At 39.3% G+C, this 27487-nt stretch overlaps 1 protein-coding gene across 2 annotated transcripts in view; it reads left to right on the forward strand.

Moving 5' to 3' along the window:
- Positions 1-27487, forward strand: part of LOC137129761 (retinoic acid receptor beta-like) — a 179720-nt gene that overhangs the window by 136775 nt on the left and 15458 nt on the right. For both annotated transcript variants that reach the window (XM_067509012.1, XM_067509020.1), the window contains 3 exons: positions 2722-2863; positions 10723-10883; positions 22106-22282. In XM_067509012.1, the coding sequence (XP_067365113.1) occupies positions 2722-2863; positions 10723-10883; positions 22106-22282 (480 nt within the window). The remainder of the gene's footprint in view (positions 1-2721; positions 2864-10722; positions 10884-22105; positions 22283-27487) is intronic.

The following is a 27487-nucleotide window of genomic DNA, read 5'->3' on the forward strand; positions in this document are numbered from 1 at the left end:
GCATGTAACTGTTCATAATTTAGTGTATCATACTGATGCACCAGGTTCCCTTTGGCATTACTATTGGGCACTCAAAGGATTGCCACTATTTGACACACTGGGAACAACTGCATCTGGTATTGATGTTGCAGATGCACTTTGCCAAAAAAACAAACAAAAAAACTACAAAAACTACAAACTACAAAAAAACTACATTAGGGTTGAGGAAACAAATTAAGGGCAACGTTATGTTAAGAAACAACTACAGTTAGGGTTAGGAAAAAAAACTTCAGGTGAACTTAGGAGGTAGAAGAAAAAATTACATGCAAACAAAATGCTACAAACAGTGACAATGGCCCAAACGTGCATCCTTACTATAGTAATCATGTGCGCCACGGTGTGAAATAATCATTAATAAAGCGCAATATCTCACACAAGAGTCGAACACCGGTCTCCTGTGGAAAAGTCCTTTGTTTCGTTGTACCATTCACCACCCAGTCCTCGTCCCTATGAGACTTTTTTCTCTTCTTATTTTACGTCACTGATTTAGACATCAAATATTGAAGTGCAGAGGTTTCTAATTAATTACCCTGAAGGCTTAAGTGTCTCTATGTAACACACAGGGACTGTACAAAGTGGAGCTTTTTGACGCCTCGGAAATGAGAACTGGCTGGTCAAGAAGAGTGAACACAGATGGACAGAAATACAAAACTGTATGTTTATGTGTGTGTGTGTGTGTGTGTGTGTGTGTGTGTGTGTGTGTGTGTGTGTGTGTGTGTGTGTGTGTGTGTGTGTGTATGTGTGTGTGATATCCAAGGGAAATTCTTCAATTCAGACAATTCATGGTGTGTACTGCTGTGTTACTTTCCCCTATCTCCCTGTGGTGTTACTGTGACACACACACAGCAAACAACATCTACCAAAATAAGTCAGAGAGCCAGGCTTCCAAACTACGTCCAAGGTGGAGGAGAAATCAGATTACTCATATCCTGCATAAATATGTGGATTTCCAGTAACTAGGCTGCATCAGTATTGAGGGCTTCAGCACAGTGCGGGCAGATTGAAGGAGAGAGGAAATCAGACAGGTGGTTTAATGTTGGTCATGTTACTGCCCCGGACATCAAAATGTTGGCAGTGGGCCTCCATCCTTACTATATGCCCAGAGAGTTCTCACAGGCCATATTGATCACCGCCTAAATTCCTCTCTCTGCTACCTCAAACAGTGCATGTGGCGTCATACATTTGTTTGCAGCCAGACTCCAGACCTGGCATCCTACCACCCTCTTTATGATCTTACGGGACATAAAACCCTCTCCATCAAGACCCTCCCCACCTTAACACAGTATGTGGATTGTCACACCAGGACTGAGAAGACACTGGACCTGATGTACTCAAATATTAAAGAGCCCTACATCTCTTCTGCCCATCCCCCCGGGCAGGTCTGACAACAACCTGATCCACCTTCTGCCTGAGTACAAGCCCCTGGTTCAAATGCAGGAGCTGAACCCTCAGCATGTTATAGCTGAGAGGAGAATGTTGTCCAAACTTCTCTCAATCTTCAACAATCCCTCCCACCTACCCATTTATGTTTACTCTAGCTCGGTTTTTTCTTACTTATTGATCAGTAGTTTGTACTTGTTTTTTGTCTTGGTTTGGTGGAAGTTCTTTCCCTTCTTTTCTACTTTTCACGTGGAGAGCAGCTGTAACAAGGCACCTTATGGGATCAATAAAGTTGTTGAATGTTTAATAAGTGTCATTTCGCAATTACAAGAGAAAACTGTTTTTGCAGAGTAACCAGGTTAACTAGGTGCATGTAAACACAGTAATTTTGTGACCAGTGTTCTTCTGCAAGAGACAGCCAGGAACTACTCTGAATAAATAAAAGAAAGAAAAGTATATATATATATATATATATATATATATATATATATATATATATATATAACTACAGTATATATCTATATGTGTATATGTATGTATATCTATATGTGTGTGTGTGTGTGAATAAATAAAAGAAAGAAAAAAAAAAGAAAAGTATATATATATATATATATATATATATATATATATATATATATATAAACTACAGTATATATCTATATGTGTGTGTGTGTGTGTGTATGAACCTCAGGGTTTAGCACATCAAACTCTAATCAATCAATCAATCCCTTCTAAACTCCAGTTCTTCATTGTGTGTTCCTGAGCAGAACTCTGCCTCTGTCACGACTGTTAAAATAACAGTCTTGTACTTGTATTTCTTTTAACACTACACATTAAATGAGCCAAATTAAGATCCATTACTTCACTGCTGAACTGCTGAATGACAATGAAAACAGTCTATTGAAAGAAAAGTGGCTTTGGTCTTTCACAGAAGTTCAATGTCACTTTGTCAAGTGCAGATGTGACAATCCCCACCCACAACTGAACCAAAGTCCTCAGTTATTCTTCCATACTGCAACAGAAGCCTCATTCTTTGGTTCCCATGTAGTTCTTCATTGTGTTCCCAGTAGTACAGTGTTTCTGAGCTTAAATCCAGCGTTTGAAGGTCCACAGCGCTCCCAGTAGGAAAACACAGCCTTTCTTGTTTCTCTGTCTTAATGGCATCAAAAAGACAAAGCATTATGATATTCACAATTTCAATAGAGCTTGTAGAAAATAGATGGCTGCTGAAGATTAGACGCAAAATGAGCCTAATGACATGAGATTCCCCCCCCACCCACCTGTCTGTGTCTGTTTCCTCAGGGTTTTTTCCGTCGAAGTATCCAGAAGAATATGGTGTACACATGTCACCGGGACAAGAACTGCATTATCAACAAGGTGACAAGAAACCGCTGTCAGTACTGTCGCCTGCAGAAGTGCTTCGCAGTGGGAATGTCCAAAGAGTGTGAGTCTCAGATCCGGTTTGCACTGTGTGCTGACATGGACTTAAAATAAATATTGTCTTAGGTTTGAAAAGGAAGCATTGGGGTCTGATGTTTACTGCTGTTACAAGGGCTTTTCCATCCAACAATATATTATAATTTATAATGACTGTTTAGAGTTGGAATACTAATATAATAGGATTATACTGATATAGCTATATATAATGAAACATAAACTGAAACATGTTATAGTGTAAACTAGTGTATACCATAACATGTACAGTTTGTACATGTACAGTTTGTACATGTTATGGTTTTACTGAGCCGCGTAATAGCTTCTCGTGGATCATCCGGGTGGATTGATTTTTATGGTAAAATGCTAATATGCTAATATGTTGCTGAAGTCAGTAACAAATAAATGAATTACACTAGCTAGAGATGAGCTGCAGCATACAGTGGTGGAAAGTATGTGCATTTACGTAAGTATTAAAGTACACTTTTGAGGTATTTCTACTTTACATGAAAATGTCCATGTCTTTATAGTTCCCTCTTTAACTTTAGTATGTTTCAGTTACATTTTTCAAAAACTTTTATTTAATTTTCCGAATTTGATTGTGCAACAATAAGATTTTATCGATCTTCTGTGATAAATTGACAAGCTAACCATCAGAAAATGAAGCAATTCAAATTACATTAGATTCAACATATGATTATCAAAACAAGGTATAAAGTTGTTACAATACGTTCATTAAATGTTTCAACATTAAATTGACCCTATGATGCATCAATAATTATACTCCAGAAATTTCTAAAATCAGCTATTTGATGTAATACTATGTGTGTAATGTATTCTTACACTGAATTACTACACTGTAGTATTGCTACACGTACTTCAGTGAATATTCCTTTACTTTTTCGACCACTGGCAGCACAAGGGCAGTTGTTACTATAGAACCGTGGATCTGATACAGTATTAAATGTAATAGTATATTCCCTACATACAGGGGCCAGTATGTCAGCCACTGAAGAGTTGTGATGTTTTATTGAACAAGTGGTTTGGCTGAATTTATAATGATCAAATATTCACAAACAAGCAAACAAACAAGGGTTTGCAACCTGACCCTAAAACAATGTACCATTTATTACATTTCCTTTAACTAGAAGAGTTTTCTGTCTGTCAAGCTCTTGTGTTCCCGTGCATTTCACAGGTTATTGGCATCCTTTGATTGCATCAGCATTTATTCCTTCCTTTTATGATGTGCAATGCCTCAGCAGATGAATCGTGGAAAAGATTATGTCTTGATAACCTCAGGCTAAACCCCCACAGGGCCACCAATGACAAAAAGGACTATTTTCTTTCTTCTGTTCATGGAAGGAATTCATGGAATGGTTTCCTTAGCTTCCTGATCTGAACACCTACTCCTGACAGTCTATCGTGCCTAGATGTTGTGCTCACTGTTGGTACTGTTGAGTTCACATTTTTTTCTTTTAGAAATTTTAGCAGACATTGTTAAAGAGATAACCAGAAATATTGGTCAATTTAAAGGTCCAAATGCATACTGACTTGGCTAGAAGAGTTATAAGGACTTGTCTGATCAGGTTAATGTTTCCAAATTAAGGTTACTCCGTATTCCAAAAGTAATTTTGGATGTGTTCCATTACTTACTAAACATGTCCACAGCAGACTGTCTTGAACATCCGGCTACAAGTTTGTAAGATGATTGTATATGGCCAAATTAGTGGGAAAATCACCACAACATGGGGGCGACCACAATTATTAGAAATTCAACGCATCCATGATCATCTGTTTTTGTCATGTAGTCAGTTGTCTAATGTATCAAACAGGCCATTTTACATTTTAATCCTAAAGGATATTGTTCAGAGTTGTCTTTTCACACATTCAGCACTATCTCAACTGCTGGAAATTGTCTTTGGCACGTCAGTAGAGCATGTAGAAGGCAGGGCATGATTGCAAATGGTATGCTTTGGTAATTGCAGTGTTTTGTTTGGGAGACAAGGTTAATGACTCATCCATAATGTTGAATGGTTTTGCATTTATATCAATACTACATGTATTTCATCATCTTTCCTATTTGATATTATTACTGGTGTCTTTTTGTAAATGGTCTTCCTTTTTCACTCTGGGATGTATGAATTCCTTTGATTTGACACCAGTTACATGATAACTTCATCATCAACAAGTTTATCGTCTCTCTGTGTTTTCTTTGTAAAATAACCTTCTCTTGTCACACGTGGTCTCAATCAGGCATAACTTAAGGTAATGTCTTGTCCAACTGTTTAAGGCATTTTTGTTCTCACACTCACCACCTTCAGGTAATGTATATTTCAGGGTTCCAGTCCATGTCTTACAGTTGTCTTAGCTAGCAATGTAGGCATTGTCTAAGTGTATGTAGAGAATATATGTGCTTGGTCAAACTTTAAAACCACATCAGTAACTGGTGTAATATCCTACAGACCCTTTTTTTTCATTCAAACTGTGTAAACTCATGAACTGTAACAATAAATCTTAGAAATAAAACTTTATTGTCCTGGAAGATTGGTGAGCTCCAATATGGCCACCACCATATATCACCTGAAAAGCGTGTATGCCGTATTAGTAGTTATTTCCTAATGAAAGCAGGGTGTTGGTAGGTCAATCTGAGGCCTGAGTCAGATGATGGAATGGAAACATCTGCTTAACCCGTGCTACCATGTGCCTCTGGACAAAACTGAACTACTTTTTAGGGTGGAACACAAAGGGAGCACTGTGTGTGTGTCTGTGTGTGTGTGTATGTGTGTGTGTGTGTGTGTGTGTGTCTACAACTGCAATTGTGTGCATGATTGCCCTTAAATTTGTGTCTTTGCAATTTTTTTCAGAGTTTTCACTAGTTACATTATTAATCTGGTGAATCTGCAGTAGAATTAGCTCATGCCCTGTAAGGTGTAGATTTGCCATGCCACACTAGTACCTCCAATTCTATTAGCTTTTTCCATCTAGCTGGCAGAATAGAGTTGTTGTTTTTGTCTAGTTGTGTGGACAAACCCAATGCACCAGACAACATCAAAGACACATTTTCTAAATACAGTTTCAGTGTGATATTTTACATTACATTTACATTTAAATTTAGCCATTTAGCAGATACTTTTATACAAAGCGACTTACAAGTGAGGTACAAGGCAGCAAAAATCTAAGTCAAGGAGAAAACATCAAAGCAAAGTCCTATCAGAAATTGTTCACAGTTTACGAGATGCAAGTACAAGAAAGAGCAGAAAGGAAGTTTTTAAATTTTTATTAATAGATTTAAGTGCATAGGAAGGTGGGGAAGAGTTCTGTTTTCAGCTTTTTTTTTAATATTGGTAGCGAGTTGCTGAGTGTGCAGAGTTTGGTAGCTTGTTCACCATCATGGGATCACTGCGCTGAAGAGTTTTACTTGGTGTCTTCTGTGCGGTGGTGGGACCACCAGACGTCCTTCATTGGCAGAACACAGCAGACGGGAAGAATTGTAGACCTGAATGAGGGATGAGTGATCTCATCTCCCTCTCTCCCTTGCCCTCAGCGGAGGTTCTCTTCATAGCACACAGCTTACCAGCATTCTACAGAAATTGTGTCTCAGCTCTGTATCCCCAGGAATAACATAGGTATTGGATGCCTCTGTTGATTACAATTTACATTCAGTGCCAATATTCAGTGCCTAACCAGGAAGTACTGTGGCCTCCATGTAGTAAATCAGAAAGTAAGGGTAAGGTGGCGGACGACCTTGCAGCTTATAGCATCTGGCTTCAAAGGAGGAGACTAGAAATTGTGTCCACAATTCAACAACTTTTTAACTTTTTTCAACAAGATGTTTAGTCAGTTTGTCTCAGTTGCCAAGTTTTACCCATACTCTAAGCATGTTTTATTTGCCACTACCACGATCTTTACCTTACTAAATTATCCATCTATTATCTGTAACTGCTTACCCTTCCTTTGTAGGGCCCTATAACCTCTTGTTATAGGGCAAGAGGTGGGGTCACCCTGGACAGATCACCAGTCTATCTCAGGGCCACCACAGAGAGACAAACACAGACAGACATCTATTCACATTCACAGCTATGGGCATTTTAGAATCACCAGTTAACCTAAAATGCAGTCTTTGTGTATTTTCAGCTTGTGGCTCTCCCCTCTCTTTTCCTCTTTCTCCCTGCATTGTCAACCTGCTTCCAAAACAAGAGTACTTACTTACAAAACTTAGTATTACTGTTAAGTACAAAGTAGTAACTGGTGATCTGTCCAGGGTTGACCCCACCTCTTGGCTTATAACAACCCCCCACCCCCTCACCCCCACCCCCCACCCCCCCCACCCCCACGAGCTCCTTGCCTCCTCTTGTCCCACTTGTTTTCCAGTGTGCAGTTACTGGTCCTACCAACCTGCCCAATGTTTTTTGGTTGCTTCTGTTGCCTTTTTTCTTTTGTCTCTTCACTTTCCACTCACCCCAACTGGTCAAGGCAGATGGCTGCCACGCTGAGCCTGGTTCTGCTAGAGGTTTCTTCCGTAAAGGGAGTTTTTCCTCTCCTGTTGCCTAGGGCTTGGTAAAGGGGGAATTGTTGGGTTCTCTCTATACATCTTTATAGTCTTGACTTTATTCTGTAAAGTGCCTTGAGATGACTTTGTTGTGAGTTAGCGCTATATAAATAAAGTTGAATTGAATTGAATTAAGTAAAAGATCTATATCTTTATTCCACCTCTAAGGACTAATACTGTAGGTTTCTTTGTGTCTGAGTCTGAAGTCAAACAAATGTATCTATCAAAAATGGTTACATAGTATGTGGCACCCATTCCAGTCCAGAGGTCATATTTTCACAATGCAGGTTTCCCATCTGACAAAGCCTTTTCTTCTCTACCCCTCCTGGTCTATTAGTTCAAACCAAAGCTCTAGTGGCAGGAAAGAATTATCGTTACTCGACATCCACCTCGTCAGTCAGTGTTAGGGAGCTGGCGTTTAAAATGTTGTGGCAAGTGGCCCAGGCTTCAACAAGTGGGATTTAGATAGATAGTATATATTTATCGCTGCATCTGTTTGCTCACAGAGACACTGTGCAGGGCTTGGCAGCATGCAGATGGCTGGCCGGTGGCTTCTCAGCAACAGCAGCCATCCACGTCTGCCGCCCCTCAGCCACACAACATCCTGCTAAACAGCAGACAAAAGCAGAGATAACAAACTGCCAGACTGCACCAAGGGGATAGAGGCAGCTGTGAAAAACATAAATAAAGAGGAGGACTAAAGACAGAGGGTTGCACATTGCTAATTGACTAAAAAAGGGAATACCCAAAAAACCAGGGGATTGAAGTGTGACATTAGCCATCTACAGGCGATTCTGATCCCCACTCAGTGACCTTTCATGTCCTCTTCCACACACTGGAGAGCACCTCAGGAACCCTTGACACTCATTCACGGGTGCTCTCTCAAAGCCTTTCCAAGTGGCTGGTAGGTTTTGCAAATGCTTAAAGCACATTTTTTAGTTTCTGTTTTTCAGTTTGAACTGAATTTCTGTTTGCACAGGACTTAAATGACCAACAGAGTCTGTGTAACTTATATTGTTTCCACCACTGAAGATATTACATATTACTACCAGGTTGTTCTGGTAGTAATATGCATGTGGAATTGTTAAATGACATTATATTTTATTCATTAAGCACATTTATGCTTAAGGGTGATTGGGAACTTTACATTTATATCATTTTATCTGAATATAACGATGGGTTTATAAAATTCATGTACACTAGTTTTAGAAATATTTCCAAATTCAAAGCAGACCTGAAGTACACTCAGTTCAGATGTTATCAAACTATCCAGTGGCTGAATATCTGTTCATATCAGCCAATACATATGGCTTTGAAGGTCCCTTCTCTGCCCACCACTAGGCGCAGTATGTTACTAACATGTGCTGTTGCCTACCATTTCTTGTCATGGTTACATTATTTATTATGAAGCTGTTACATTGAGGCACAAAAACAACAAGGCTATGGTTAGGCACAAATATAGTTTGAGGTAAAAAGAAGCATTCTGAAATTCTGTGAGTAGGCACCTAATGAAATTGTGCTTATACTGTATGCACAGTAAATTAAATAATGTCACATGGATATACAGTTGGCTCAGGTGATTTTTCATATACTCCACCTGTAGAATGTTAATAACTTAAACATTTCTTATGTAACTTATGGCTATAATGGGGTTTTCATACACCATTTCACATGTTGACAAATTCATATTTTATGGGCACATGCTTTTTAACATTAGACATACTGTATAACTAATTGAATCACATGATTTGCAGTAGGAACATTTTATACAGATACTTGTGCATGTAAAATGGAAAAACGATTATGTGATTTTACAATGTAATACCACATATAACAAACAGTATATACAGGTGCATAGTTTATATGATGTGTGAAGCAAATGGTGAGATGGTCTTTTGCTCTATTCTGAGCCACTACTTTATTGTCCTGCTTTATGGCCAACTTGTGTGGTCAGCAATGGTAGCTTTTCTTTGTGGAGGCCAACTCCTCTGTCAGTCACACCCCTCTCACTGCCCACCAACTGACACTATAAACCCTGACAATGGACAGGGTTAGGATCAATATCTGGACATCTTTGAAGATTTTTTTATACTTAGGGATGAAGCAGGAAAGGCTACTAAAATGTAAGGGTAACACTCTAAAATGTCCAGTATTTTCCCGTGATATCTCTTTTACTAATTGTGCGAAGGATTCAAAAAGACTTACTTTAATATTGTCATCGTCAAACTTTGCTTTACTAACTGTAAATGTACTTTATATAATGGAAGATCACTATCACTCCATTGATTTTCATCAAACAAATATTCAAAAATGTATGGATGAAATAATGTCAATACATCTGTCAGCTGAGTAATCAGTACATTCACTCTAATTCTCTGAAACAAAAATTCATTTTGACTCTTGCTTAATTTCGGTGCATTGGGATGTAAATGCAGATGATGTGGAGACAGAATATGAGCTGAGTTTAAGCATCTAAAACCCCTGATTGTGACTGATTTGCCACCGAGGCAATGTGCAACAAACTATTTTAAAATTGCATTTGCATTTGAAAGTACAAACATCTATCCTGAGCTTGTGCATGGGATCTATGTATCTTTGTTGAACTGTTCCGGTACAGGTAATGTTATTTCAATCAAGAGAGCTTGATTTAAGGATATAAAGAACTGTTGATTTAAAAAGATCTGTTGGACTTTGTAGGATTAATGCCTGATTATGGAGATAAGTACTATAATCTGTCCATACCATAGCCCAACTGACCACCAGTCCGTTCATGCCATAATTGTCATGGTGTTGATAAGAAGTCAAATGTAATCTTCTTTTCATAGAAACACCTTAAATCTCAACCTTTAACATTATAAAGTTAGTGAGTTTATTATTATTTACACATCTAGCAATGCTAATGTGATATTCTGACCTTAACTTTCCCCAGATGAGCTAAAAAAAGAACTGAAAAAGGAAATGAATTTATAATGACCACATATATCACACAGTCAATTTATGAAACACTTGAGTTTTTTTATCCAGTTATGTTTTCTCTCTTTTTAAAACATTGCCATTGGCATTAAGCTGATAGTGTCGGGTTGAGCTGACAGAGCAGTCTGCATCTCAGAACTTTCTGTTCTTATGTAATGTCTCAGTTTGTAACTTGACAAACTTGCTGTATCTCTGAAAAATAACCAGCAAAAAAAAGTTCTTATTTGCTCTTAAAATTGTCTTTCAGCTAATTTCATTCATGGACATTCTCATTTGCTACAATAATCAAATCATCAATATGCAACCGTCCTTGTTTTCACTAATCCTAATTCTTTACTCCTCTTCAGCTGTTCGCAATGACCGGAATAAGAAGAAGAAGGATAGTCCAAAGCTGGATCTGACTGAGAGCTATGAGCTGACAGCTGAGCTGGAGACCATCATTGAAAAGATCCGAAAGGCCCATCAAGAAACCTTCCCCTCGCTCTGCCAGCTTGGCAAATACACCACGGTGAGTCCACTCCTGCAGTGCCCAATACACGTTTCCAAGAACATACCTAACAGTGTTGCAATATTTGACTCTGTGACGCTTTGTTGACCAGTGACACAGTTTGCTCTTTGATCCAGTCTTACTGTCTAGCCCTAAAGACAGAGCTCTTATTAAACATTGGTGTCTTATGTTGTACTATCGATCTCAATCTATTGCAGATCCTGAACTCAGATGTAAACCACTGGCAGTCCATGAAAATCTTTACCAGCACTTCTTCCTCCCCAGTACTTACTGAATTGACATTAATTGTGATAGCAAGACAGAAAAAGTAGTCCAGGTCATGGCTTTTCTAAATTTGCAATTCAGTTACACTGTACTTGCCTGAAATTTCTGGAAACGTTTCACCTCTCATCATAAAGGCTTCCTCACCTTTGACAGGCTTGGAGTCCTAGGTAATCTAACTCTGATTCATTAAGAGCCTGGACAATTTTATTAATTTTATTAGCGTATAATATAGTCTAGAACATCACTTATCAGGCACTTTACACCATAGTCCTGACCTCCCCAAACTCAAAGGACCCTAAGAATACACCATTGTTAAATGGGACAAAACACAGGTGCTGTCAATGGCTCTAAGGTATTAATAAATACCTGGGACTCTAAACTAGTCAGTTATAATTAAAAATGGCTTTTGAATGAGATGTAAAACAGATTCAAGAACTTCAAACAAGTTCAGTCACCACTGAACAGGGTCTTTGGAACAGCCAAAGTTGTCAGTGAATGTAAAGCGTCATTTCCACAAAAGGAAACTTTTGCCTTGGACCAGGAAATAGGAACATTTGTTTCTTCACCTGTGCTTCTACTGGACCCAGGGTCTAAATACAGTTCTACCCCCTGAAAAAACATTTGTGGGCTAGTATTGCCTGCTGAAGGTTTAAGAACCACCAAGGCTTGCAATGCTAAATGCTTCATTTTGCTCAGATACCATGCAGCATTTCATACTTACACCATTCACCAAAAATCTGCTGAGTAAGGGGCTTGTTTTTTTGGTACTTACTACAATAAATTAGTACCTTCACTATAAATTACGCTATAGCTACAATACTCACAATAGAAATTCAGCTTGTAGGGAGAGAATGTTGACTAGTGAGGACCTGGGAGTTAGTTAGTGAGGCACTGGGGTGCCTTTTTTGTTAAATCCTCCCAGGGCTTTGGCTTTAGCGTGGAATGAGTTTATCTCAATATAGGATCTTGGGCTTCAGTCTCTAGGAAAGAACGTACCAGCAAGATTCAGGTGAAAAAGACCTAAGATGTTGCCAAAAGCAAACCCTCATCAGTTACATGCTGACTAGCCCAGCAGCCATCCACCATTCTGGTGGGACAGAGACTGGAGTTTTCTGGTTTCTGACATGTCTGAAAAGTAGAATAAACTTGATCCAACTTGTGTCATTATTTGCTCCATTAAATCAAATACCTCTTTCCTTTGACAGAGCTGAGTGTCAGGTTTTATTCCATTTTGTTACCTCGGCAGATGAAAAGGATGAGAGTTGTGCTGTCCCTGAACCCTAAAACACTGGGCCTTTTGCTGAACTAACAAACCATGAAAGACCAGATAGCAAGACAATGTTAATCCTTGCAGGGCCTTGAAGAAGAAGCTCATCAGTTGGACACATGAGATTCTTACTGCCCAGTCTCAAAGCAATCAACCCTGTATGGAAATGATTCCCCCCATTTGAGTGACAGCTAACTTCTCATTTTCCTGGGGGATGGTTTTATACTCATCATGACTTAGTGCAAAAGTCAGAGGTCATACAAATGTCGAGAAAACCTCCAGAGTAATTTCCAACACGTAGCTGACGCCACAAACCCTCTTTCGGTGGAGTTTTTTGATGCTTTGAAAGACAAACGGGCGGAGCTGCACAATGGTTGATCACTAGCTCAATAGAAAGCGGAGATAGTGGCTCTTTGATTGACACGTAGACATGGCAGCATTGTACGGGGAATTGACAGCGTTTAATGTGTTTATTTTTTTAGAGGACTTACATATAGATTACAGTCAGTGGAAGTGTGCTGTGATTGACAGAGGGGCGCCACAAACACTCTTCTGTAGTGAGCTGGGAGCGGGGAGCTGGTGTATGGATAATGATTTGGTGGAAATCTCATGACACCTGTCAATCATAAAAACTACTGTTTATACTAAGATAAACAAAGCTACTGAACAGCTATAATGTGCTGTAATGGCTCTTTTGTTGCAGTGATGACGATCATTCAGTCCCTGAAAAACTTGCACACAGTACAGCTGTTATTTCTCCACAGTGTACAGCTGTACACTGCCATTGCTGTCATTTTGATGTACAGTCAGCTTCCATCTCCATAACTATATTTCTCTCTATTCAGTCCAAACACAAAACTGCTAATTGCTATAACCCCTCTCTACTCCACCCTCATCCCATTCCGTCTCCCATGAGACATTTCCTGATTTTACAAAATAAACAGTCTTTATTGAAGCCAAATCCACAGCTGAAAAGAGTGGGACATAATAGCAAAAATATTGCTCCCGGGTTATGGTATAAGCCACTGTTTGCTGTTTGCTGGAGTGGCAGTTGGGCTTCAGATAAAGCCTTAATCTGGATCAGTGGTAATTATGCTTGCTCACAGACTGTGAGAAGTTCCTCATTATTACAAGCGATTAGATCCTGATGCGCCTTTTGAGTCCTCCTTGTCGGAAACAGAAGAGGAGCTCCCGCACCCCTAGATTAGGTTAAAGCTCCAATTATGTGGTGAAATATTCAAATCCTAGTCTGCAGTGATTTAGGAGTTCATTGCTGGGTTAGCAGAGATAGCTGCGCAAGTGAGAGGGCTTAGCTCGACAATGAATAACGGTTCATTGACAGTGATGGTGATGAAAAACGAGCTTGGCAGTTTCAAAGACAAAATAAGACATTAGTGCTCGGCGGGGCCCCAGCAGCTCTAGGCTGCTGTACAGTACGCAGCCCAGTCAGTGGAGATATTAGCCACATTACAGTTTGCCTGCAGTTGCTATCCATCACAGGTGCTGGCCACTTCTACTGCCTTTTTACTCTGTGCGTCTGCACACACGAGCAGACACTGCTGATGTATTTCAGAGTGCTCATTTCTACACTGCCAGCTTCTCTTCTAATGCTGCAACTTGTCTAATTTGTTTGAATAAATATTCCTAAATGAAATTAGAATTCCCCGGCAACTTCCTTGTTTCGCTCTATTGAATTATGGGACTGGTGTAATTGACTGAAATTGCAGTGGGGAGAGGGTGAAAAAAATCCAACTGCAAATTATTTCACCCTCCACCTTTCTTAGCCCCCCTTTTTTCCTTTCCTCTTTCACTCCACCCAGAGGGAAGAGCAAGATAAGTTGCTTTAATATCAGGACCCTCTATCCCTTAACAAATGTCCATTGTGCAAACACACTCTCTCTCTCTCTCTCTCTCTCTCTCACACACACACACACACACATATGTTGGCACCTCTGCCTCCTCCATCCCCATCAAATTGGACGTCAATCAGTGGAATGTGCATCCGTAGTGCTGTTGTGTCGACTGCAGCTCGTTGTCTGTGATTTAAACACAGCCCTAATGTTCCTCTCACTTAACCCCAGCTCATATTTAATGATCTCTCTCTTTGTCTCTCTCTCTGCTGTTCTGTGTCTCCCTTTATGTCTCTCTCTATCTCTGTCTCCCTCTCTTTCTTTCTCTTGTGTTACCGCACAATAGATTGTTTGCTCATGACACTGTCCAGCAGCCATGGTGCTAACTGTCTCACAGTAACAACCACAGGGGATTGATGTGCTGAGTGAGAAGTTGTCTCCACACTGACTTTAGAGGGATTGTTGTGGACTGGAGGGCACTGCCATTTAACACTCAAATAGCTCCTACATATTGAGCACATGTAGGATTTTCACTAAAAGATTTCATATTACTTTTGATTGCAATTCTCAGTTTTTCCACTGCTCAAGGACACTTCTTACACTTCACCACTTCTTAAATTGTTTAGAACGCGGGGGTTTTAGTAACCCAATTCAAAATTAAAATATTTTAAAATGTATTTATTTTACAGGAAGTAAAGTTACTAGAGCACTGTTGCACATTCTTGTACTTGTGGGCTTCTTGTGGTACATTTGTACCACTTTCAAAGCCATAGATAAATATTTAGTATTTCAGTCATTTTATTTTTTGCAATAAATGTTTATCTGTCATGATAAATTGACTAATAATATATCATTAATAATACAGAATTTTGTTTTCAGTAAACTTACTAATGCACTACAATCTGGCTCTAGGTGAATGAATTTATATGATGGCAGAGTAAGTTTTGTTTTGTTACAACATGGCCTGATAAAAGGAGATAAAGAAGCAATAGGTAAATACTTGGTAAAGCTTTTATATTAAATGGCAGTTTTTTCCAGTGCACAAACTATGCAGCAAAGGACATGGAATTAGGTGAAGCTTTTTATGTCTGAGGTGTAAATAAACTCACTGTTACTGTAACACCTGTCAGCTCTGTATAAAATGCAGGAAAACACTGGTTCTCCCATTTTGCAGATTAATTCAAGCTGTGTTGGAGTGAGTTTTGGCTGGATGTCAACCTCTAGGAAGAGACCTGGTGGTTCTGAACTTCTCTTGCAATTATTGAGACTCGTGTGCTCCTGGAAAACAGTTTGTCTGTATCTATTCCTCACAACAAAAATTCATGTGGAGGTTTACAAAGAGGCATTGGACATGTCTTGATTTTTGTCAAGATTTTTTGACATTGTATACGCAGGTGTTTGTCTTTCTACATTGTCCAAAAAAATTCAGTTTGCCACAGGTGGACTTCAGTCAGGCATTTGATTAACCTGAAGGAATTTTAAAGCAAACAGGAAGCAGTTTTGAATTATTCTGCATGTTACCCATATTTCATTATATTATATTCATTATATCATTATAGGTTCTTGAGTGAGTGATTAGTTAAATTGCAGTTTCCATCATTTAAAAGTAAATTTACAGCACAGAAACATGCAAAAATGAAGGGGTCTGAGATTCTGTATAGATTTTTTATAAACTTTCAGAGTGGAATGTTTTTCCAGAAGCATTTCTACCCAGGCAAGAATAAAATACAGAGAGAAAGATTATATGCAATTTGGCATAAATGCATTGATTACATAATACCCCTGTGGCTAGCTGTCTTATAGCCAGTCTATTTCTTTGAAAGCTTTAGAGTAGGCATTTGCACTCCTACAGTTCAACTTTTAAAAGTGAAAACTTTAGTATCAGAATTTAAGATTGACTTTTTAGATGTTACATACTGATGTTTTATGTTTCTTTCCAACTTTAACATTCTCTTTGTCTGGGTTGTGATATAGTATGCAATGCTTCATTTTACTCCAGTTCTTGTCCTGTCAATTCTATGTATTATTTATATGTTTTTGCAATACTTAAAACCTTTAATGCATTCCTAAAATATTTACAGGTTTAGCCAAATTAAATATCACAACTGAATGTCAAGTTAATCAATAATAATATTAGTTAAACTATTTCAAAGAGGCTATGTTTTCTCTAGATTGTCTGTCAGTTTGAAAATACTGTGGTTTATGAAACTTTCTTCATTATTGTTCCTGAATAAACAGCCTGAGCCAAGCAGTTTGTTTGGAGACTCAAAGCAGTCTTTGTCAGTGTGTCTTTGCAGTTTATTTATGTGATCTGAAAATAAAAAGCCCATGCAACAGTCAATTACAGCTGCACAAAGGCTTTGTTTTAGTCTCTTCTGAGACATGTGAATCATACTGTCTACATTCCTAACACATGCATGGCTGGGCTGTTGCAAACCTTTTTGGTTCTGTCAAGAGCCCTACTTATATACAGTATTAATTTACTTCTCGTTTATATGCTCACACATCTCCATTGTAAAACTGCTATATAATAGAGAAATCAAAACAAGGGGCAAGAAAACAAACAGTCATAACAGAATGCATTATAAACAGTTTTTGACAAATGCTCCAAATTGGCATTTCTTTGTACAGTGGTCTGAGATAGGCCTGTCGTCTGTCCATGTGCAAAATCTCTAGTGAAATAATGGCAAGTTACATTTGCAATTTTACAATTTTTGGTTAGAAAAAATGTTGTAGTTTCATTTTTGGTTTTTGTTTTTTTAGGGTTTTTTTTAGAATCACCGCCTTACCTTGGTGGAAGGGTTTTATGTGTCCTTTTGATCCTGGGAGCTGTGTTGTCGGGGGCTATGACCCCTGGTAGGGTCTCCCAAGGTAAAGTGGTCCCATAGGAAAGCCACAGCCACAACAAAGTGCGATTCATATGAACCCTGATGATATGGCAGTTTAGGAAATTAGTACCTCGCCTGGAATAGGGAGACCGGGCCCACCACCTGCAGGGATAGGAATCAGGGTCAGGTGCGATGTAATGCAGGTGGCAGGCAAGGCAGGGGTATAGGCATACTGATTCAAGGCTTCGTAAGCTGCGGCTAAAAGTTGCTGAGGGAAAGGCCATGGCTGTTGTTTGTGCATATACAGCAGACCTCAGGTCAAGTACAGTGCCTGTGGAGTTGCAAACTGGGGTGGCGTTCCCCCATTTTTATAAAGGGTGACTGGAGGGTTAAACCTTGGATTCAGTAGGAGCAATGTGGTTCCTGGCCGTGGAACAGTCGACCAACTCTTTTCCCTTGCAAGACTACTGGAGGGGTCATGGGAGTGTGCCCATCCAGTCTACATGTGTTTTGTGGACTTGGAGAAGTCTTATGACCGTGTTCCTCGTGTGTTTTTGTGGGGGGTATTGCGGGAGTATGGGGTGCTGTGTTGCAAGAAAATCCAGTCCTTGTAAAACCGGAGTGTGATTTGTGTTCGTATTCTTGGTAATAAGTCAAACACACTCCCAGTTGGTGTTGGGCTCCTTTAGAGTTGCCCTTTGTCACCGATTCTGCTTGTGACTTTTGTGGACAGGATTTCTAGGAGCTTCCAGGGGGAGAAGAGAGTCCAGTTTGGGGATCTCAGAATCTCTTCTATGCTTTTGCAGATGATGTGGTTCTGTTGACTTCATCAGACTGTGACCTTCAGCATGCACTGGGATGCACTGGGAAAGCGGCTGGGATGCGGGTCAGAAACTCCAAGTCTGAGGCCATGGTTCTCTCCAAGAAAACGGTGGATTGCTTCCTTCACAATGGGAATAAGTCACTGCCCCATGTGAAGGAGTTTAAGTATCTTGGGGTCTTGTTCACATGTGAGGGTAACATGGGTTGTGAGATTGAAAGGCAGATTGTTGTATTGTAAGCAGTAATGCGGACATTGTACCGAACCGTTGTGGTGAAAAGGGAGCTAAGCCGCAAGGCAAGGCTCTCAATTTAACAATAAATCTATGTTCCAACCCTCACCTATGGTCATGGGCTCTGGGTTATGACCGAAAGAATACGATCCCGAGGTGGTTCAGGCATTTAATGAGAATGCCTCCTGAGCGCCTCCCGCTGGAGGTCCTTCAAGCAGTAGGAGGAGTAGGTAGGTAGCAGTAGGTAGGAGACCCAGAACATGTTTGAGGGATTAGATATTCCATCTTGCCTGGGAACACCTCAGAAATGTTGCTGGGAGAAGGATGTCTTGCTGAACCTGCTGCCACCGTGACACATGGATGGATGGATGATAATTGTGAACAATATGGTATTTAGAAAATGACAGGAATTATCCTTTAAAGGACACATTTGTTGTTGGAATTTAGTTGATAGGTTGAACAGTTGGCAGTTTGACAACTAACACTAAAAGGTGTTGACTGGATAAACATTCATTATATAAACTGTTTGGTAAAGCCATAGCTACTATACAGACAAGGCTTTAATTTTATGGAGCCATCTTAGATCTAAACAAAGTTGGTAGATATATACAAACCTGATGCTCAAGTTTGAATATCGGGGTTACAGCCCTCACATATTCCAGTTCCCTCTTTCCCTCTTGATGTTGCTATCACTTGGAATTGCCACATCAATCACTTCGACCTTCTTCATCTGTTTTTCCACCACTACTATTTCCAGTTGGTACGCCATTACCAGTTTGTTGGTCTGTATCTGCATGTCCCACAGGATCTTAGTTTCTTCATTCTCAACCCCCTTCTGAGTTCTGTCCCATTTTGACTTTGGGACCAATCTGTCCTCAGCACGTTTCTGTACACTATGCCAGCTACTTGGTTATGGTGTTATATGTATGCCCTCCCTGTTTGGATCTTGTTTTTTCATCCCTGATAGTGGCAATTCTAGTGGCTTTTGTGGTCAGCTTATTATGCCAGAGAGTTACCTTATCTCAACAGGGTATACAGTATGTGTTGATTTCCTGGACCTTGTTCTTCTCATTTAGCCATCTTTTCAGGACTTTCCTTACTCTCTGTAGGTATTTAGCAGTTGCGGCTTTCCTTGCAGTTTCGTCCTCCATCTGTGTGTGAATGAGTGAATGAGAAGCAGCGTAAAGCGCTTTGAGCACTATATAAGCACTATATGGGGTGACTTTGGCCCAGGAGATAGAGAGGTCGTCCACCAATCTTAGTTGTTGGTTTGATCCCCAGCTCCTTCGGTCACATGTTGAAGTGTCCTTGAACAAGACACTGAACACAAACTTAGTGTGAGTGTGTGTGTGATTGTGAGTATTAATAGGTGAATGAGTACCAATAAGTAAAACAGCGCTATATAAGTGCAGACCATTTACCTAAATTACTTGTAGCTGTCCTCGACATGGTCCTTTCTCTCTCAGTTCCGACTACCTTTCCATTCCTTTTTATCATCTGGCTACGCTTATATAGTCTGAATAACATTCCAATGGGCTGTAGATCCTAGTGGTCTGGGTCAGTGATTTGTTGTCTTGTTCACTCCTGTTATACAGCTTGATGCCATGTGTCTACTAATCTTACCCTCTATGATTTACAGCCAGATGCTAATGGAGGGAAGTTTCATTTAGCCAGTATGCATGGATTATGTCAGGGCCTGGTGCTCTCCAGTTCTTTACACTTATGACTCACTTTTGGATGTGTGCTGTTGTGATGGTTACTATATCTTTTCCAGGGAGGTTGCTGTGGGTTGCTCTTAGCCCCAGTAGCCAATAGGCTCTGTTGTGATTTGATGCCTCTTTCTCCCATATGCTTTTAGCTATGCAACATCTCTTTGTAGGTGATCTTGGTCTTTTCCTCCAACCTCCTTCTGTAAAGACTGTCCCTCCAGTGTGTTATAGTGTAGGGGTTTGTTGCCTCCTGTACTCTGTGTGTTCTGTGTCCTTGCCACACATGGGGGTTCAGTCATGTGGAACAGATGGGCTATTCCATGTAAAGCATCAGAAAATAAAATGATCATCAGATGCTTTGTTGCCACCATCAGCCTGCACACACAGCTTTCCTCAGCTTCGCCTAAACAATTCTCCACTGCTGCTCCTTCTGCTCTCTATCTGAATGTGTCCACACTCCTATCTTCTGCTCTGATGGCCTTTTGGTTTCCTCCTTTTTCTCCCCCTCTTCAAAGTGTTTGTGGCTGCCATTATCCACAGCGCATAATAAGTAAACATTTACCTACCCATTACACAATCACCAAATCCTGTGTCTCAGACAAACTGCGGGTAATTAAGAGGCTAACATAAAAGCAAGAATGTTACTCTGGAATTACTAAAATGTTATAGACATACAAAAGAAAGACAGAGACAATCCTGATTCATAGAAATAAAGAATGGTCCTAGTTTATGTTGATGTGAGTCTATGAACTAGTATCTTCAGTTACTAGCTGAAATCTGCAAACACAGTAACATTGCTTAAGAAGGCTTCTTCTTAGCAAATGTTTATGTATTTTATAAATTTAATATTTACATTTTTTTATTGCATCCTCATAATTATTGTAGCTCCGTTAACTTTTTCTGCTTCTTTGTTTGTGTATTTGGCTTATGTTGGTGAATTCAATGTAATCACCAACACAAAATGTATTAACCTTCATGAGAGTCTCAGGCTGTTTATGTTATATAATGATAAAAAACTATGCCATTTTTTTTTACACATTTTTACAGTACAGGTTTTGATAGTACTTATCTCTCCTACCTCTGTCCTCATTTTCCTCTATCTGTTATTTGGCCCAGCATCTGTTGGTGTTTTGGGTCCTTAAAAAATTTCCACCACGCTGTCTCTCTACTCTTTTCTAACATGCAATAAAACCTAAAATCTGATTTGTTCATTCACTTCAACCTTTATTTATCTGCAAGAACAATTAAAAACAGTGAAATATTTGGTCAGTAAAAATGCTTTTACTGTCCAAATTCCTTGCGCTTGGAAATATAATTTCAGTATCATGTCAGGTGTTCTCACTTTCAACTACCTCCAAAGTAAGTGGTTCAGATAATCTGTTGAACTGAGCATTGCTTATGTTTTCGTGCCCTGTCAGAATTTTTAAATCAATGGTGCCATGTTCCCAGATCTCAACTGTCAATAGATTGTAACCCCTACTGATATAAATAATAACCCAAACTATGAACATAACTTTTATTCTGAAGTGGGTGACACCAGCTGTCATGTGATTTTTAATCAAAAACCATAAATCAGCAAGCTGATGCATCTGACCTTAGCTTGCACATTACCTCCCATGTATCAAACTCTGAGGTTTCATACAACAGCTTCTCTTTCCTCCTTGCTTCCACACTCCTCACCCATACTTGACTTCCTACCCTCTCGCCTCAGCTGTAATTTTCTATTTCTTTCCTTTTTCTGTTCTCTTAGAGTTGCTTTCACTTGTTCATCTTCCTTCACATTGCAATTAGCTACATTATGTCTGTATTGCTCTGTGGATTCCACCCATCTTTACTACCCTTTAGTGTTTATGTACTGTAGGTTATGGACCATATAGTTGTATTAATGGCACCTCTGGCTTCAAACCACTCTTTGCTGCCTGTCACAGCTCTGTTTCTGCATGCCATCATTGCCAAAGCATCCCACTGACACTGTTATGCTCATTATCGCAGGGCTCGGCCACCCGGCTCAGCTCAGCATATTCACAACAATCCTGCCAGTGTTTTTGAGAACTCAGGTCTTATGGAGCCTATTTACAGTATGTAAGTGTGACACATATAGAGCGGAGTGAAGAGGGTGTGTTGAGGAGATCATTAGCAATAGTCTGTGCAGTGATGAAAGCAGCTGCCTCTTTGCCTGACATCTTGTTCTGTGTTTATGTGTGTGTGTGTGTGTGTGTGTGTGTGTGTGTGTGTGTGTGTGTGTGTGACAGAACTCGAGTGCAGACCACCGTGTGAGGCTAGACCTGGGCCTGTGGGACAAGTTCAGCGAGCTGGCCACTAAGTGCATTATCAAGATCGTGGAGTTTGCCAAACGAGTGCCTGGCTTTACAGGGCTGACCATCGCGGACCAGATCACGCTCCTGAAAGCTGCTTGCCTCGACATTCTGGTGGGTATTAATTCTTTTATTCACGAGGGGCACACATTTTTAGAGATTAATACTTGTGCTTGTGTTGTAAAAGTGGTAGTAAACAACAGTTTCTGCTATTCTGTAGACATCAAAGCCCCTGTTACCATTTCCAAATACGTGCAAATCAACAACTCTTGATCGTAGGTCTTTTAAGATCTCTTTTTTTAGGCGTGGCTCACATCAGCTGATGCTGCTTTTGACTAGCACACTGACAGTGTTTGAGTGGCTTTAATAGTCAAAGGAGTTATAAACCAATACTCCATTGTCATTTTATTGATTGGACTCCAGGTTTACTAACGCACGACTACAACTAATGTTTAGTAACATCAGAACCTCAGTGTTCCCATTGCTGTTTCCATCATCACTTTGTATGTTTAACAGATGTGCTCAAAAAGGACATTTCAGTTTTATCAACTTAGAAATAATTTGATATTTGTGACTTTGGTGAATATCAGATCAAATTTCAGAGCTTATCTGAGGATGGGTTATCTTTCCCTGGTCACAGCTAAACATTTAATGCACTTAAGAGAAACTGGTTGCTTGATGGTTTGTGTTCCAGAAGCAACAAAATTAGGTCCTTTGTACCAAAATCAGAACTTAAAGAGAGGGAAGAGAATATGGGACGGAGATTACAATTAATTTGATCTTTTATAGCTGTTGGACATGTAAAGAAGCAACTTTCAAGCTTGTTATCCATCCAGTCATTAGCTATAGCATTAACCCTGTTAAGGGCCAGGGAAGGGCTGAAGTCAGTGCCAGTTGTCACTGAGCAAGAATTGGGGTACTGGGAAGGTCACTAACTATTCAGGGTGTTCCCCCAACCTAACTGCATGTCTCTGCGCTGTGGGAGGAAACCACAGTCCAAAAATTTTCAAAATGCAGCCCAAGATCGCTACAGTGATGTGTTCACCACTTGCTTATTCTGCCCCCAAGTGGCCAAAAATCAGTTTCTAGCAAGTGAGAAGTTGATTTAAAGTTAAAGTTATTTAAACTTATCTAATCATTTTGTAAGCTACAAAAGAGAATGAGTTCAGATTTGTTGTTACGTACAGTTTCAAAGTTCAATTATGAATTTCCTGTCAAAAGGTGAATAAATTACAAAGGATCATGTTAACTGTTGCCTCAATCATTTTTACAATTTACATTTAAATTTACATTTCTGTAGATCCACAATTACTCAGGGCATCTTAAAATACATATATAAATTATAAATCATCCCTGAATCAGGAAAAATTGGCTTCTGAAATTGTGATTATATGACACTAATGAGAAGAGCTAACAATAAACAAATCAATGGTAAACTAGGACTGACAGTGCTTAATGTTGACCTGAGCTCAAATCTTTGTGAACGCCACTTCTCAAAATTATTCCAGTAAATGTAAAATAATTCATAATAAACAAGGTCTTAGCACATTTTACCAATTGGGTTTCAGTTTCAGCTACTTTCCTACATTTTAGATTAGTCATCATACTGTGAACTAGTTTCTCTCTAATAGAGTCACTGCAAGATGCATTTTGACTGTAAGATGTTTCTTCAGTAGAGTCGAAACTTTTGCAAAATATGCAGTAATGAGCTAAAACCCTCTACAGTGACATAGCACAGTTATATAAATCCACCTATTTACATGCTAGGGAGTTATCTGCTTGTCTGTTTTATATTTACTTCTTTGTAGCTGATGCTGTGTGGTCTTTATGGAGGACAGATGCTGAAATGTCTGCATGGTCTGTCGTCTGTTCACAGCTGAGTGTTTGTTTGTATTTAGTCATTTTTAAGTGGAGCCATGTACTGTAGCTTACTAATATGGCAACAGTAATGAGATGGAAAAGACCAAATGGCTGTTTCTCTTCCATCGTCCTCTTCTGTCTCTCTCATAAATGCTTCGCTGTAGTTGTGTTTATTGTTGTTCAGAGGAAGAGCAAGAAGAAGAAGAAAGTGGTGACAGGCTTGTTATGTGTCTTATGGTGACACTCAGGTTATTAGTAATATTAAGAGACTATTGGAAGAAAGACTGTTGTCCTTGTGATGTCAGAATGTGCAATTTGGGTTTAGAAATCTAATTTTAGATATGGTACATTATTAACCATATCTCTGTCAGTTATTTCTCAAACATGAATTTTACTTAATACAGAGAATTAAATGAGAAGATATATTCATCTCTCCTGACCTGGCAGCAATTCACTAACTGCATACTCAAATATAAGTGCAGGAACTTTCCAAAAAAATTACTAGAATAGAATAAAATTATGAATTCAGGTAAAAATAATAAGTACATGCTTAAATGTTTACTTTAGGTTAAAAAAAAAGGTACAGAACAGTGAAGTTGTTTCATTGGGCATCAATCTGTCTGAATTACTTATAAATAATATTTTTTTTATTATTCAGTGCTGTAAACTGCAAATTATGGGAAAGATGTTAACAATATATTTTGTAGTTGTTAAAGCAGAAAAAAATCCAAACCAAAGATCTGTGTTAACTACACACTGCAGCTGTCCAGTGACATGAAGTGAATACATATCATTTTCCAATCCTTGGTGTCTGGCTCAGATCTTCACCCTAAATAAAAATATTTTTAATACAATGTAGAAATGCTCTGTTACATGGAAAACTCTGGCGTCGAACTTACCTACATAAAGTAACCTACTAGTATTAAACTGTAAATAATTATTTAATAATACTCATTGTCCAGAATAAGTTACATGTAAAGTAGAAGTATATCAAAATTGTAATTATGTCAAATACTTGAGTAAATGTAGTTAGTTACTTTCTACTACTGCGAATCTCATGTCTGTAGACTATGATAAATGTAAAGCTAGAGGTTATCTTCCAGGCTGCAAGCAGGGGCAACAGCCCTATCCAGATGTAGATTATGTAAAAAATGTGCCCACCAGCATCACCAAAGATCACAAACGAGCATTTTTGTCATTCAATTAACATATATTTAATTCTAACAGTATTCAGACCAATCAGAAAAGAGCAGCAGTTTCTGTTTGAAGAGTGTGTTTATTAGCATTCTTTTTGATTGTATAACTCCAAATACCCGAAGGGCAGCCAAGTTTTTTTTTTGTTCTAGTTTGGGTAGTATATGTACCTAAACGCCATTAAACGCACATTTGATTTCACTTTATTAAAATATCTCTCCAACTCTAGCTGAAAAGTGCCTCCAGATAACATGATCTGGAGGAACCTTTGGTTCAGATTATGTCATCTTGTTGCTCACACTATGGAGTTTGCAATCACAGTCAACCTGTTTTTTTTAAAGCTCATCCAGATGACATCATCTGAACTTGTAATGATGAAATACTCCTCCGGGTGATGTCATTTGGAGGAGTTTTTCTGCTAGAATTGGAGAAATATTTAATATAGGAAAGTCAGAGGCAAGTTTAAAAGTATTAATATAGATTTGTAAACTAAAGCCATAGAAAGTGAGTTAAAAATTGGTGAAGTCACCCTTTAAGCTGCACAGTATAGCTGACTGGGGTGTAGAGCTGACTCCAAGAAACAGAGTTAGTTAACTGAGTTAAAGACAAAGCAAAGAGAGATAAACCTAACCAACAGAATCATCCACAGGCAGGCAGACCTTAAACTGTGGTATTCTGTTGGACCCTTATTTTACAATGGGAACCTAGAGCCCTGTCTGACGATGAAGTGGTTAGTTCTGGCTTTAACTTGTTATACGTGTGTTTAAAAGATTTGACGTATAAGAGCATGAAGTGACACAAAGGATGATCTGCATTTTTTGTGAGGGGATCCAAAATCTATGATTAATGCATGAAGATGCATATTATGATGAGATGTAAATGCAAAGTAGCTAAATACCATCCAGACTTTTCCTGGATAAATGAATGCTGATGAAACTGAGGAATAGTCAAACCTTATTAGTTATTCAGCATGTGTATGGTTTTTAACAGGTGCGGTTTCTGCGGCAGTGTCACATTAATACATGGATTTTTGAGTTTTTATTGACTAAGTCATACTTGTCTGATGTGACAAAACAGTGAACTCCCAGGGACACAGAGGTGAGAAGTTGAAGGCTGGCTGTTATGACTTTTTGGCTCTAACTCAGCCATCAACAGCCACTCGCCAGCACATTGCTATACTGAAGGGCGTAGATAATGTGCACAGGGGGCTGGGTGAGGGAGTGTCAGAGGAAAGATCAAACACTATGTGTGTATATGTGTGTATGTGTTTGTGTGTTTGTGTGTCTGAGCGCAGGCTTGGCCAGCCGGTGTGAGTCACCGCCAGTAGCCATGTTTTATTCTGTTTCATGTTGCAGACACGCCTGCCACTCACTGTCAGAGCCGGCCCACTCAAAAAGCTTCAAAGGCTACTGTAGGCCTCACATTTACTGTCAGTTGCTTCATTACATGTGCACACACACACACACACACACATGCACACAGTGCTGCAGGGAGACCCACAGGCTTCTGTTCTATTTGACAGTATGGAAGGTCATTGTTTTGATTGTGCTTGTCATAGATATGACTCTATTTTGACCACTTGGGGGCAGCACAACAAGCTGACAACATTATACATTTTATTACCTTATAAATACAATACTCAAAAAATTTGGGGTATTCAAATTTCGGGCGAAACATATGGACAATGTAAAATGATCAAGCTTCAGTGATATTATATCATGAAATTAGGGCATTTAAGTAGAATGGATGTTTTAGCCGTGGTAGCCAGGTCCATCTTCTATGCTGTGGTTTGCTGGGGCAGCAATGTGAAGGTGGCAGACAGTAACAGACTGGACAAACTAATAAGGAGGGCTGGTTCTGTTCTGGGGTACAAGCTGGACCCTCTCCATGTTGCTGAGAGGAGAATCCCTCCCACCCACTCCACTGCCTGCTGGCTGCACAGAGGAGAACTTTCCGCTGATCACAGTCAAGTGCTCAACAGAACGCCACAGGAGATCTATTCTCCCAGTGGCCATTAAACTGTTCAACTCATCCCTCTTCTGTAAAAAGGAGGGGGACTAAATGGTCAAAACGGACAAATAGTATTTATTTATTTTATTTATCATTTTTATTTTATGTATTTTTATCTAGCTGGATTTTTACCTACTTATTGATCAGTAGTTTGTACTTGTTTATTGTCTTGGTTTTTCCTTTTTACGTGGAGAGCAGCTATGACAAGGTAACACAATTTCCCTATGGGATCAATAAAGTTGTTTGAATCTAGTA

Source organism: Channa argus, chromosome 1 (assembly GCF_033026475.1).
Source record: "Channa argus isolate prfri chromosome 1, Channa argus male v1.0, whole genome shotgun sequence".
NCBI lineage: Eukaryota > Metazoa > Chordata > Actinopteri > Anabantiformes > Channidae > Channa > Channa argus.